This window comes from Carya illinoinensis, chromosome 12, assembly GCF_018687715.1.
Source record: "Carya illinoinensis cultivar Pawnee chromosome 12, C.illinoinensisPawnee_v1, whole genome shotgun sequence".
Classification (NCBI taxonomy): Eukaryota; Viridiplantae; Streptophyta; class Magnoliopsida; order Fagales; family Juglandaceae; genus Carya; species Carya illinoinensis.
This window is the reverse complement of record NC_056763.1, coordinates 21689011-21703874: the sequence shown is the minus strand read 5'-3', so window position 1 is coordinate 21703874 and position 14864 is coordinate 21689011. Positions and strand designations below refer to the sequence as shown.

At 32.2% G+C, this 14864-nt stretch overlaps 1 protein-coding gene across 1 annotated transcript; it reads right to left on the bottom strand.

Moving 5' to 3' along the window:
- Nucleotides 1-9286: 9286 nt before the first annotated feature.
- On the bottom strand, nt 9287-10769 carry LOC122288898 (ethylene-responsive transcription factor 5-like). The gene has a single exon (XM_043095717.1). The coding sequence runs from the start codon at nt 10470-10472 to the stop codon at nt 9429-9431; it is 1044 nt and encodes a 347-aa protein (XP_042951651.1). The 5' UTR covers nt 10473-10769; the 3' UTR covers nt 9287-9428.
- Nucleotides 10770-14864: the final 4095 nt, after the last annotated feature.

Genomic DNA, 14864 nt, shown 5'->3' with positions numbered 1-14864 from the left:
TCGAGGTAAGTTAGCTTTTAACTTACTAGCAGTCTACTGTGTATGTGTGCTAAGTAAAAGAACTACAGTGTATGTATGTGTGTTATCATATATGTCATGCCATGCCAAGTTATCACGTAATTGTCTATTATACAGAATTTATTCTGTCATCAATTTTTATCTGTTACATAATATATTCTGTTATGTATTACTGTACATTACAAGTACGTCATGCTAAGTATGCCATCTATTACATGTATGTCAAGTCATGTAATATTCATTGTTGCAAATATGTCATGTTAAATATGCTGTCTGTTATATGTTATGCCATGTTACGAAATGTTACTATCTCAAGTTGGTTATGTATTTCAAATTATGTTCAAGTCACGTTATGTTACGTCAGGGCTTCAGTCCTTTCATATTCCAGTCATGTTTCATCTTGAGTACATTCAGTTTATGTAGAATACATTGGGCCACAACAACTGTGGAGTATGTATTTACATATAGAATACATGGGGCCACAACAACTGTGGAGTATGTATTTTTCATGTTAAGTCAAGTTTATGTAGAATACATGGGGCCACAACAACTGTGAAGTATGTATTTAACTGCATAGTGATGTGTAGAATACATGGGGCCACAACAACTGTGGAGTATGTATTTACACATAGAATACATGGGGCCACAACAACTGTGGAGTATGTATTTTTAATGTTAAGTCAAGTTTGTGTAGAATACATGGGGCCACAACAACTGTGGAGTATGTATTTACACGTAAAATATATGGGGCCACAACAACTATGGAGTATGTATTTTTCATGTTAATTCAAGTTTCAGAGCAAGTTCATGCTAAGTCAAGTTTCAGATCAAGTTCATGTCAAGTCAAGTTCAGTTCATGATTCAATTTAAACTATGTCAATTATGCTATGTTGTACGCTAAGTTATGCTTTAATTACTTATGAATTTGATTATGCATTTATGCTTTTACTGTCATACATGCATCATTAGTCTGTATGGAAGTTTTTTGTTAACTTGCTGAGATTTGTAATCAAATCTCACTGTGGTAGTCCCAACTACCATTCCCCCCGAATGGTAGATCTTGTTACAGGACCTGAAGGAGGATCAGGAGCTGACCAACTAGACACAGTCGACTAAACGACGGTGCGTCGTTAATGTTAATATAGTAGTTAAATTACTACTTGTACGATGGAGTTGCATCTCCAGTACTTTTGGATCATAACTATTTTGGACTAGTGCTGTGATCTTAGTTATTCAATGGATCTTTATGTATGAAGTATGTTTTAAGCATTTGGAATATTTTCAATTTGGTGCATAGTATTGCTAAAGAAAAAATTTATCCGCTACGAATATTGCATATTGTTAGATGCATGTTAGGAATATTGCATCTTATATGTCATGAACGGGGGCAGGTAACCTTGTGTTGCATGTCTCGACGCTTCAAATGTTCGTCCGATCCCAAACGGAATTTGGGGGCGTCACAGCAGCAGTAGTTTTGCAGGGTGATAGGACGTCTGGATGATTGAGGACAATAAAAAAGAAGAACGATGAAATATGTCTATGGTATAGTTTTTCTTTTCTTTTGTTTTCCGCACGCGTGTGGGTACGTGTTTTTTGAGAAATCTCTTTCTCTTTTTCGCAATATTTGACTTGCTTGATGATATGGCCAAACTTTTGAAAGTTTTATTGTAATATATTGCCATTATCCAAAATAGCTAAATGCGTGTCTTTCAAAAAGGAAAAAGAAAACTCTCCCTTGCATCCAAAAGCTGAAAGGGGCCTCCATGTGCTGATGATCTTTTCATTATTAAACACTAATATTTACACTAATATTTACAAGATGATCTTGACAATTAATCATGATTATCTTGATTTTATCATTATAAACAATTTCATTGTTTGTATGATCTTGTCCGTTCATACCATTAATTAATGGATAGGTGGAAGCTAATTAGTGATCTCATTTTACTAAATTTGTTCATATATACTGGTTTAAACCCGTATATGAACAAATATTTTTTTATTTTTTATTAAATATTTAGTATATGAATAATAAATAAAAAAAATTAAATTAATTTAAAAAAATAAATGTAAAAAAATTTAAAAAAGAATTTAAAAAATAAAAATATGAAATGACAATACTGTAATTGAATGATTGATTAATAATGAACGAGTAGTCTAATGTATTAAATATGATGTTATATCATATTAATGGTGTTGCGAGTAGAGTAGTTAATCTAGGGATCTAACGGGTCGAAGACATACTTAGTCGAGCATCCAAACAAGTCGTAATTCACCAAAAAAACAAAACCAAAAACCGCTTTAAGGACACCTGGTTTTCATTTGGTGGGAGAGAATCCACTTCTCAGCACAAATACATTGCATGTGGGTTTCCCTTGTGTGTATTATCACGTACACAAACCTCCCACATTCCTCTCACGAAATAAAACTGTTCTCCATTTACCCACCCAGACTCCTATCATTTCGCTCCTCACCTTCTCTTTCCTCTCACTTATTTTCTCTACTTTTTTTTTGCCATATCTCATAGAATTTACATGTGGGTTTCCGTTTTTGTTGATAAAGCTCTGTAAGAATAGATTTTGGCCGTTGTCTTCTTTGGTTTTCTCTTTTTTGCTCTGTTTGGAGGGTTTTCTGATGGAAAACGGTGCGGATTCGACCTCCTGAGATTTTTTCAGCTATACCCATGTCTAACATCTTCGGTTTCAATGGTAAACTCTCGATTGCTTTAAAATAACATAAATGATATACTTTAAGTGTTCTTCTAAATAACATACTCAGTAAAGAATTCATCAAAATTAAACTGTTAACCTCTCTCTCTCTCAACAAAAACGGTGACCCTCTGTTTTAGACCAAACAACTCTGATCCGTAAGATTTTTACAAGTCTTCTGTAGCTGTCAGGCGCCGCAGCTATGATACTACATCGCTCTTCTGTATTTGTTAGGCGCCGCAGCTATGATGCTACATCTCTTGTCTCTTGTAGAGAGATGCTTCACAAAAGATGTTATGAAGCAATAGAGTGATACTTTGTCATAATTTTCTCTATAAAAGAATTATTCAGCTCATCTTCTTTCGCATCTCATCTTCTTCACTTTTCTAAATTTAGTCTGTATTCTTACTCTGTAATATCTTTCTGCTTTCTCACTTTGTAATGGCTCAGCAATCTTCCCATCACCAATATATGAGGTATTCTGCACCTCGTTCACCAGTTGTTTCTGCTCCTTCACCAGTTGTTTCTGCTTCTTCTTCTTCCGTAGGTGCTATAATGCAATCCAATAATGATCTGACTAATAAGTCAGATAATGAAATTATCTACGAGCTTGTGAGTCTCGGTACCCGATACTCATCAACCCTTGTCGCATATTCTCAGCGACTACAATCTAGGACTGGTGGGGTTGACAAACTCCACGAGAATATTTTTATCCTTCAGCGGCTTCTTATGGAGTCCAACATGAAGATAGAAGCAGTAAAGCGAGAGAACAGAGATTTAAAATCTTTGCTTAACTCTTCTTTTCGAGTGGCTACTCCTTTAGATAGAAAAGACATGCAGATTTTTGAAGAGCAAGAGTGTTTAAAGATTGAGGCAAAGAGCCTTAAATTTCTGTAATTTTACTTTGTGATAATAAAATAATACTTCACAAATATTCATATTTGTGTTTCTATCTTCTGTTAGATCTTCTGTGTGTTCCATTTTATTTCTCCTTTAATAATGCACAATTTCTTACAAAACCATGATATGAATCTGAAATACTAATTGTATTTAAGAGATGGTATTTTAGATCTAATAATTTCATTCATCTCCTCCATGAATGTTATCTAAATCCCAACTAAAGCTTCTCATTTTACAAATTTTGTTAGTTACAGTTCACTTGTAAAATCTTTGCTTGTTATTTGGAAAAATTCCACGGGATCAAGATATCAACAATCATAACAGTGTTGCTGCTCTCCTTCTAAACAGGTTGATTCACATGAATAACATCAGTTGTTTCAGTATACTGAATGAGATGTACTTATTTCTTCTGTTCTTTATTTTAGGGCATTTCACCCCTCTTACTTGCTGTTGAGCAGTGCATAGCGGTGTTGCTGATTGCTGAACGTGTTGCTGATTACTATTATTTACTTTCATGGGAAAGTTTTGTATAGTTACTTTTTTAACCTTTTGTTTCCTTTCTTTGTGTCCGTTTATATAAGGATGTTTTAGTCTTTAGTGAGATTGTGTCAGTGATATTTTTTCAAAAGAATTTCAGACCACACAAAATCTTTCATTCTCGGCTTCGTATTCCTCCCAAGTTCTCTCTCTAAACTCAGACCCATCCTTATCTCGACGTTCCTTCATTTATTATCTGTCTTTCTAATGCATTATTGATATGTCTGTGCTCGAGATCTGTGTGATATCTTCCAAAGTCATCACCAAATCTTGCACTTGTGTCTAAAACAAAGCAAATAATATATAAAAGCAAATGAAAACAGGGTATGGGTATCCCAAGTGGGCAGCCCTAATTGAAATGATATGTCATTTATTAAATAGATTCACGAAGTCTTTCCTCTTTTTCGTCTTTTATGTTTTTAATGAAAGGAGGTCAGGCTACAACGTTTTCAAAAACAAAAAGTCACTTCACAGACTAAGTGAAAAAAAAAAACAAACTGTAACCTGTTGTATTTGGGACACGCTAAAAATATAAGTTGACAGTCTTATCCTAACACTCTTTTTTTGTCATTTTATTAAGATATAAGTTTATTTAAAATTACCTACTACTTAATTAATTAAATTAAATTATGTCCGCTTAAAAAATTTACAGCAACAATACTTGCTAGAAATGATTGATTGAAACAAAAAAAAAAAAGAAAAAAAAAACAGGTTATGTACAGATGGATGACACTTTGAATTATGGAAGTTTGAGGCAGCTTCAAGATCACAATTGGATTGCTTGCCTTTTAGTACGTGTCACCTTTTTCCCTAAAATCTAATCCTATAAATTTCCATAAAAATTAAAATCCATCTACCAGGAGGGACTACAGACTGATGGTCCACTTGTTGAGAATTATTGACATTCGTATTAAGGCAATTGGGCCTAGCTTTATGACTGGAGACCAAGACGTACAAGCTAAAGGGACAGTTGCCGAAGAAAAGGATTTTTTTTTTCCCATGAAAAAGTTTTACATTTATAATTTGCCTCCACTAGGCAAACGTTCCTTGGACGTTTTAATTCTACTAGTATATATATATAGATATATGTATATGTATATATGACTTTTGGTGCCTTGCTTGTCGTAATGAAGTAGTAACTCCGGTCTTTTCCAATATATATATGATCACTTTTAGATAATTGTTTACTATATATGGGTCCGATTTGCAATTTAATTTGCATGATTGCAATCTTAGCTCAATCATTTGAAATAATAATATTAAAAACAAAAAATTGTACAGTTTTAAAATTTTTAAGTTCTGTTCACTTTTTTTTTTCAATAAAAAAAGCAGATAAATCTTATATATATATGCATGAAAATAATTTTTTAATTTAAAAAAAGAGTAATATTATATACTATACTATTATCTTAATTTCATTTTATCATATAAGATGTGTCACATTTAATCACTATAAAATAATAAAGAATCATCTTATAAAAATTATATAATAATAATAAATATTATGCATTTTTTATAATAAAATAAAAATAAAATAATAATATGATATATAGAGTTTTCATTTATCGATCACTGGCCTATCCTCCCATGCATGACTGTAAGTAGAATTCGTCGTATAATATTGATATATATAAATCAAAGAATCTTAAAGCGGGCCAGATCGGAATCGTTGAAAACAACAAATAATAATCCTATGATGTGCTTAATAATTATCTCCACCAAATTCTCCATCATCTCTGCCGCAATTACCGTTCTCGATCAACATCTTAATTAACATGACTAATTGCCACCATCAACGAATATGGATATATAGTTGATCGCGAACATGCAAGTTCAATTAATTAGGCCGGGTGCTGCTGCACACATGCATATTATATGCTTTTTATTTGTGTTCTCGTGAACAAGTCGGGAGACGTGATTCATGCGCATGGATATCTCTCTCTTAATTGTTTAATTGATTGATGATTTGCACGCAAATACCGGAGTAAAAGCCTTCGTTATGGCTGTTGCTTGTTTTGGAAAGACCTTATTTGAAATGTAAATGATTTAGTCTGCGTCATATTTTATCAAATAAATTTATAAATGGATGTGATTTAGTACTGTTTGACCATACAAAATTTTCATTTTAAATATAAAATTTTTATCTCATCATTACAACTTTTCCAAATCCCTATACAAAATATAATAAACAATTTAACTTTTTTCCTACTTTTTCAAATTCTAAAATAATAATAATATTAAAATATAATATTTTAATATTTAATCTTAAAACTCAAAATTTTCATATGAGAATTCTCAGTAGTCAAGCAGAACAATTTGATCTATTAAATTATAAAATAATTTTTATCATAAAATAGATCTAATGTATTTAGAGCTGAGTAAAAATCTGAAAATCCGACCCCGACAAGTCGAAGTCGGAGTCGGAGATGGAGGTGAACCGACTTAAATCTGCTCCGCTCCAACTCCAACTCCTATTCTGCTCTGACTTTACTCTGATATTGTACATATTTAATAAAAATATATATAATTTTTCATATATTAATCATATAAATATAATAACATGTAATAACAATGTATAAATACTAAAATGCATAATAACACGTAACACCAATGGATAAACACTAATATATAAATAATAAATTTATAATAACATATAATACTAATGTATAATAACTAAAGTATTGATTATGTAGATTTTATATAACTCTATCTTATATAGTTAGTTAAACTCAATAATATATATACTAGCATGAGTTAATTATTATTATAAAAATATTTATATTCTTTATACATTAATCACATATATTTTATATAACTATAACTTATATAGTGAGTTAAATACTAGTATGAACAAATGTACCTAAAATAATACACTTTTACTATAATAACATGTAACACTAATGTACCTAATATATCATGTAGTAGTAATGTATAGACTATAGTAATCAATCTATGATTCTATAATAACTTATAACATGTAACACTAATTTTGTTCTTTTTTCTTCATGCATAAGTTGGAATGAAATTCGTTGTAATTTGTATTGGTCTTTTGTTGTAAATTGTAACTTGTTGATGGAATTAGAACTTGATGGATGATGAGTCATGAGTTGGTTGGATAATTTGGAAAGATAGATGATGATGAATAATTAGTTTGTAATTTTAGTTATGTATTTGTAATTTTATATAAATGATTTTAATTTGTAATTTTAGTTATGTATTTTTAATGTGTGTATCATAATTGGAAAATTTCTTGTTGCAAGTTTGATTTTTGTTTTATTTTATAGTATCAAAGATTTTAATGTGTATCAAGTTTTAAGGATCTAAGCATGAAGGATCATTGTGTGAAGTATTTCTTTTTACAAATTTGGTTAAATAAATTAGAAATTAGAAATTATATTAAAAAAAATTGATATGGAAGCCCAAATTCGATTAAAGTCTAAAATTGAAAAATTAAAATATTAAATGAATTAAGAAAAAAAGTTCAAAAAAAAAGCCTAACTCTGACTCTGCTCCGACAAGTCGGAGTCGGAGCGGAGCCAAATCGGAGTCAGAGTCGGACAATACCAACTTCGAAAAGTCGGTGCTCAGACTTAAATATATTATATGGATTCATATCAATTTTTATATTTACTTTTATTATAATATTTATATTAAATTAAATACATATTTTTAGTATATTAAATTAATTTTTATTATATTAGTTTAATCTCTTTATGTTCTGAGCAAATAAGAGAAATTTCCTGTTCTCAAATTTTTGTAAATATTAAAAAAAAAATACACACTTTAAATTCTCATTACCAACGCGTCTTTTCATTTTTATAAAAATTGAAAAATATATCTAAAATATTCTCTCTTAAAACAAAAGAACCAGAAAATTTCCCATATATATCCAAATCAAGACGGAAATTACCTTTTTTTTAATAAACTCGTTCCTTCCCGGCCTTCTCCATGCTCTTTTGTGAACCCTTTTCTTCCTTCACGTCATGTTATCTTAAGACGTTGACCAAATCAAAACAGAAAAAAAAAAAAATGAAAAAGAGAGAAATTCAAACACACGTCCCATTGCCTTTAACTGGACGGTGCATGCATGGGAATTATGCGCGACAAGTGGTTTCACGTTGCCCCCTTTGTTGGTTGAAAGTTGAGACTTTAGACATGCGATAATAATGCGAGCGATCATATTTAGGTTAGGCGGAGGTCAGTTTGGATCGAAAAACTTTTTTAATTTATCTCATTTTATTTTATTTAAACATTATAATTTTTTCAAAATTTAATATAAAATTAAATAAATAATTTAATTTTTTCAAATATCAAAATAATAATAATAATATAAAAAAATAATATTTTAATAATATTTTATTCAATTTTTAACTTTTATCTCATCTCAATTCGATATTCAAACTTCTCGTAAAACCTCTTAAGGCTAAAAATTTAAAATATGACTGCATTCACCATTAGATGATTGCCACCTATGATTAGAGATGACAATATATAAGATGAAAAATAATATTTTCAAATAAACTTATACTTTCAATATTTGAGAATTTTAGATAGGCTGTGAACATCAATTGGGTTCTCTCTTTGTTTTCTAAAGTTGAACAAATTAGGAAATTTCTAAATATCACAGGCCAACTCACGTTTATATATAAATACCAGCTGTCCTGTTATATGAAATATAATAATATAAAATTATGTTAATTTATAAATTATTTTTATATAATTTATTTATAACTTCAACATTATTATATATGAATTGGCCTGACTGCACAATATTTTAGACTTTAAATAATGGCTTTTAGATTGACATTTTCTCTGTTAATAAATAAAATAATAATTGAATACAGTATAGATCTGTATGGACGTGACAACCCTAACCATGTAATGAAAAGGTCAAGAAAAAAAACTTTGATTAGTTTAATAATAATATTTTTTAATATTATTATTGTTATCAATTCGACTCCATCGCTCTCTCTCGTTTTATATCAAAACATCTAATGGAAGATAAATGATCAATTCATGTATGCATTTTTCTCCCAAAATCTATAAAGTTACCGTATTATATAAAGGCATGATGGTTGTAGAATTCATTCATTGATTATTGTGACGAGATTTCATGCTGAATATGATTTATCAAGTAAACCTTCTCATTTTCAAACCAAAAAAAGAAAGAAAAATTACGTAATATACACATTCACCAAAACGAACGAAAACAAAGAGAAGAGGCAGCGCCGCAGCGGTTGCCATTGGGGGGATTCAAAAGCTGACTCATACGACCATAAGCTGTGGATATCCTAACTGTGGATGTGGAGATAACGGTGATAGTGGCGGAATGTTAAAAATCCCCTGAAGTTCACTGTCCCATACCGCCGTCCAACTCGACGGCGTCAACGGTATTTCCCTCGAATAACTTGTGCCCGTGTCCGATGATGTCTCCGTGCACCTCTCCTTCTTCACGACCACCACCTCTTTCTTCTCCTCCTCCTCCTCCTCACGACGTCGTTTTCTCTCTCTGGTAGCGGGGGCTGTCTCGGACTTCCCCGCCTCCAGTGGGAAGTTGAGGATTGCTTTCGAGCCGCGGAGCTTGAAAGCGGCTCGGTCATAGGCCTTGGCCGCTTCTATAGCCGTCACGAAGGTACCCAGCCACACGCGCGAGCCGCGCCGGTTAGGGTCTCGGATTTCGGCGGCGTACTTTCCCCACGGCCTCTGTCGCACGCCTCTGTAGTGCCTTTTTGCTTCCAAACTCGCATTTTCCTGAACGGCCAGCGACGGATCCGATTGGCGAGTAGGTTGTCCGAATTGGATCCACTCGGTCGTTCCTTTGCTGGGAAGCGAGATCGTTAGCGAGGGTTTCGGACGATTCATTTGCCGTCTCGATTCGATTTCGAAACAGTTGTCATTCGACTGGGAGTATGAGGTCGAAGTTCGGGTATTGGGGGCCGGGACTTCAATGATTTGCGGTTTGGCTTCGAAATGAAAGAAATCATTGCTGGCTTGAGAGGTTGAATCGTGGGATTTAGGCGTTGTGAGGTCCAAAATGTGTGGTTTCGCTTCGAATTCAAAGAAATCACTTGGACCCTGGTGGAACGTAAAGTCGAAGGGGTCGTTAGAGCTGAAGAAGTTAGCAAATTCCATGGTAGAGTCGGAACTGGAGGTTTGGGAACATAGAGAGTCGGATTGAGAACGAGATTCAGAACCCAAGACATCAATCTCAAAATTATTAGATAAGGTCCCAATAGGAGAGACCTCGCCAAGCAAGTGAAGCTTGATGAGTTTCAGAGCCGAAGAAACTTCTTCGCATGAGGTCGCCATGGATACGCGACTTCCAAAAGCACAAGAAGATGTGTGTTGAGACAGATAAAGAAAGAGCTTTTTGGAGAGAGACAAAGAGAACGAGATCAGAGAAGGATTTGTATTCTGTACTTTGAGGAAGTTTGAGAGTGGAGGAGGCAGTGGCAATTGGAAAGGGTATATATAGAGAGAGAGGGAGAGGAATTCCGAAAGGTCAAAAAGAAGGAAGAGGACTTGGTTTCACGTACAGTTTCCCCGCTGGTTGAAGGAAGCATCGTCTATAAAGGAGACATTTTTTTTGTTTTTTGGGTTCTGAGGAGTTTGTGCACCAGACTCTTTCCACCGTCGATTTGCTTTTCTTCAAATTGTGTTCTCACCAACGGCACCAGATGCCAGGTATTCCGTTTCTTTTTCTTCTTTTTTTCTGTTGTTTTTTATTTGGAGATTTTTACACGTTTTCTTTAGGATTAGGTAATACTTTTTCTCTTGTTTTCATTTGATAGCTGTTCGCTCGCTTTCTCGAATGTTAATTGTTTCATGAATTTCCCTATTAAATACCTCCCATGTCAGGGGAAACTTAATAAAACAAGAATGATATAATTAAATAATTGATGATATTGCCCAAATATTACAAATTTGAAAAGATTGGAACATTAGAAAAATTCATCAATTTTAAAATCGATGTACACACTAAGTGACGTAATGGACAACAATCAATCTAGCATTTGTTTGTATACCTTTAGATATTTTGATAATGGCTATGACTTCCCCCCCCCAAAAAAAATGTGTGTATTATTGCTCCACACATGTAATCTTTGTTGTGAATACTTATAAGATTGCCGAAAGTATCTAATTACAAGACTAGTAAAACTTTAATAATGAATAATGAAAATTAGAAACTCAAATTAAGTAGAGATGGATAAAATCATAAAACCAAGGACTATGGGACAAAACATAAAAATCGAAACTTTTTTTTAACATGATTAATTAATAATTATTTGGTTATAATAATAATGATATGTAGAGATCATCGATAAAATCGAGGACAATGTGACAAAAGCAAAGAAGGGCATAAAAGATTTGGTCATGCACATCAATTTTGTCATTAATGGACCTTTCGTAGTGTCAAAAAGATTCTAGAAACCCGCGTAAAAAAATAAAAAATAAAAATAAATAAAAATCTAGAAACCCATATGATTAAGTTCCCACTTCAGGTCCTTTACGTGCAAGCAAGCATGCTATTGCGATATATTCAAGGTGGCTAAGTTTATTTGCTTTCTTCCTAAGGTTAGTACGTAGGAAACCAATTAAGTTATCATTTTGTTACTATATATTTTTATTTTTATTTTATGTAATGTGAACAAGTGACGTTTCATCTAATTAATTATAATATATATCTTCTTTTTAGAACATTCCGCCCCGTGTGTGCATGCAGCATGAAGTTTGACAATTTATTTCAATTCATCAGGACGTGATCAATCTGAACCTTATTTTTTGGATACTTTTAGGGTATTCTTTCTTTCTATATATTTTAAAGAAAGACGTTCAAGACAAGCTACAAAAAGCAGTGTACGTAGAAAATTACGTAGTAACAATTCATATATATTTTTAATACTATTTTTAGGGGGTGTTTCTATTGGCAAAGAGATAGATGATCATCAACGAGTTTGATTGGCTGGATATTTAATTATTACGATATTGCTCATGTTCACACTTATGCATGAGTAAATAAATAAACCATGCAAGTTCGAGCTCGAGTTTAAATCGTGATTACTTATAAATTCAACTATACTTTGAATATATCTACACTTGTATACATATATATATATATATATGCTTGAGTACACGAAAGAAGATGATTTTCTATTGCTAAGTTTTATCTCCTAGCTGCTATTTTATAAAAAATTCGCTATTGATCATCATGTGTTAAATAATATTATTTTGCCGATATTAATTGTGAATATCAAAATTGATTGAGTCTTGCTCAAAACTCTGAGTTTGATATATATATATATATATATATATATTATATATATAATTCGTGTTTAATTCAAAATGAATATGTCAAACTTAAACACCTCGATCGGTGCTCGATTTGACTGGCTCGATTACAGTATTGAGAGTAGTATAATAAGACAGGAACACAAATCACACACACACGCACATATATATATATATATATATATATATATATATATATGCAGTGTAAAAGGAAAAGGACAAAAGAAGATTATATAACGCCTTAGAAAAGACGTAAGGTTTGTTTACTTCCGGATGAATAGAGTGAAGCTTTGATGAAGACAATAAGGATAAGAACTAGAAGGAATTATATTTTAAACCCTATTTGACCAAACCCACACCTGATTTTCTGAGGTAAAGTCGATAGAATTTGATAGAAAGGAAGAAAGGATGGAATTGGTCAATGGTTGCAGTTGTTAATATTTATTAACAGTCTTTAATTTGGTCTTCGACTGTCTCAACCGCCCTCATTAATTTATTTATTTCCTAGAAAATAATAGTACTTCTGCAATCTGATCCTGAGTCCTTTATTTATTTATTTATTTTTGAAAAATTCTTCCAGCCGGATCAAGTCAGCAAGCCTGTCCGCGAGAGTTTACCAAGTCTTAAACCGTAATATTTGGCTTAAAACATGTGCTTGATCAGTAATTAAAAATATTAAAAACATTCTTGGTATCGTTATCACTTAATTGATTACTCCAAAAGATCAGAATGGTTTAATTTCTGCCAGATTTAAATTTGTTAAATAGATAACCTCCATGCATGATTAAAATCATTAGTAGTACTCCTTCTTAATTATTTGGTTCTAGTTTTCTGGGAGTATGGGTCTTGATCATTTGATATGATATTGGTATTGAGGGTTTTGAGTTGAAATTCTGATAGCACATTTGATCGACATCCTATTTCAATCATATGCATGTTAGCTGGCTGATCTCTAGTTAAGAGAAAGCTGTCTATTGGCTGGCGCACGTACATCATGTCAATATATGGAGTGTTAAAATATTATAAGTTATTAATTTATTTTGTATCATTAATAAAAAAAAAATTTGAGATAATTAATAATTTAACAAAATCTCATTAATGTACGTCTGTGTTCTGAATTTTGTGATTTTCAAAGAATGTCTCAACTCCTCCTGGGGTAGTGAACTTAGGGAGGCCAGGGAGGTGACAAACCAAACCATGCATGCTTGGAGGTGAGAATTCGAAAAGTTGAAAGGGGTTCATAAATGCATGCATGAAAATCGTCAATATTGGCCATTAAGACAGGTAGAGATGGTAGTACTGCCAGAGATTTCAGGTCAAAAGCCATTGATTGTGCTGTATGTTTGGGACTTGGACCAAGTTGAAAGATTGACAAATTAAGCAAAGAGTTAGCAGGTGAAAGAAATTTGTTTTTTACTCCCATTTTTTTTATGGATAGAGATCGACGACTTTTCTTAGCGGGGGCTACAGGTGCATGCATGACTTAATTCTGTATTTATTTACCCATTAAAGTAAAGATGTTAGTTAAAAAGATGTTGTATTGACTATTGACCAGGTACGTGGCAGGCTTGCTTGCGGTAAAATTTACTTTACCTACGTCGGGGGGAGGCTAGATCCATGACAGTAAATTAGCAAGTAGATAGATTTAGAAGAGATTTTCTTGTTTTAATTGCCATGGTAGGTATGCGGTACGAGTCATGATCTGTAAGGCTTGTTAATTTCATGTACGTACGTAGCATTAATGTAATTATAGGAACTATATATTTATATATATATATATATATATGTCACTAAATTTAACACCGACAACCTTAAAAATTAATTAACAAAGAAGGAAGAGAAAACCAAGGGAGATAGAGAGGCTTTGAATAATATTTGCAAATATTTGGCTGCATGTATAATTTTCATGTTTCTCAAGGACATGATATGTTACACTTTGGTTTTGGTACGTATATGCATGTACGAGAGACTTGGATTGCTTTGGAAATGTACGTTTTTATTGAGGGAGCAAAAAAACACACATGATCATGAGTGCCGAGACCCACTTCAATTCATAATCATTTAGCTTTACCTCCCTTCATAAAATTGGAGGCGTTGATTAAAATCTGTCTCTAGCTTTTACATATTTCTGTGAATATGACTATATCATGCTAATTGGTTCACTTAGAACATAGAACTCGGGAATTTAAGAGACGGATATTGACATATTATTATATCCTTTATCCATATGCATTTAAAGTAAAATAGACATTTCTATTCAGGATACTATGTTTTTTTTTTAAATTATTACTTCAATAAAATAAAAAATAAAAACCCGTTTGAAGTTTATATATATATATATATGAAGAACTAAAATATAAGAATAAATACAGAGGAGTAATGGGAATGGCCAAACGTTAATTTGAGACGAAA

Coding starts and splice junctions, on each gene's coding strand:
- LOC122288898 (XM_043095717.1), bottom strand. CDS start 10,472: ATGGCGACCTCATGCGAAGAAGTTTCTTCGGCTCTGAAACTCATCAAG.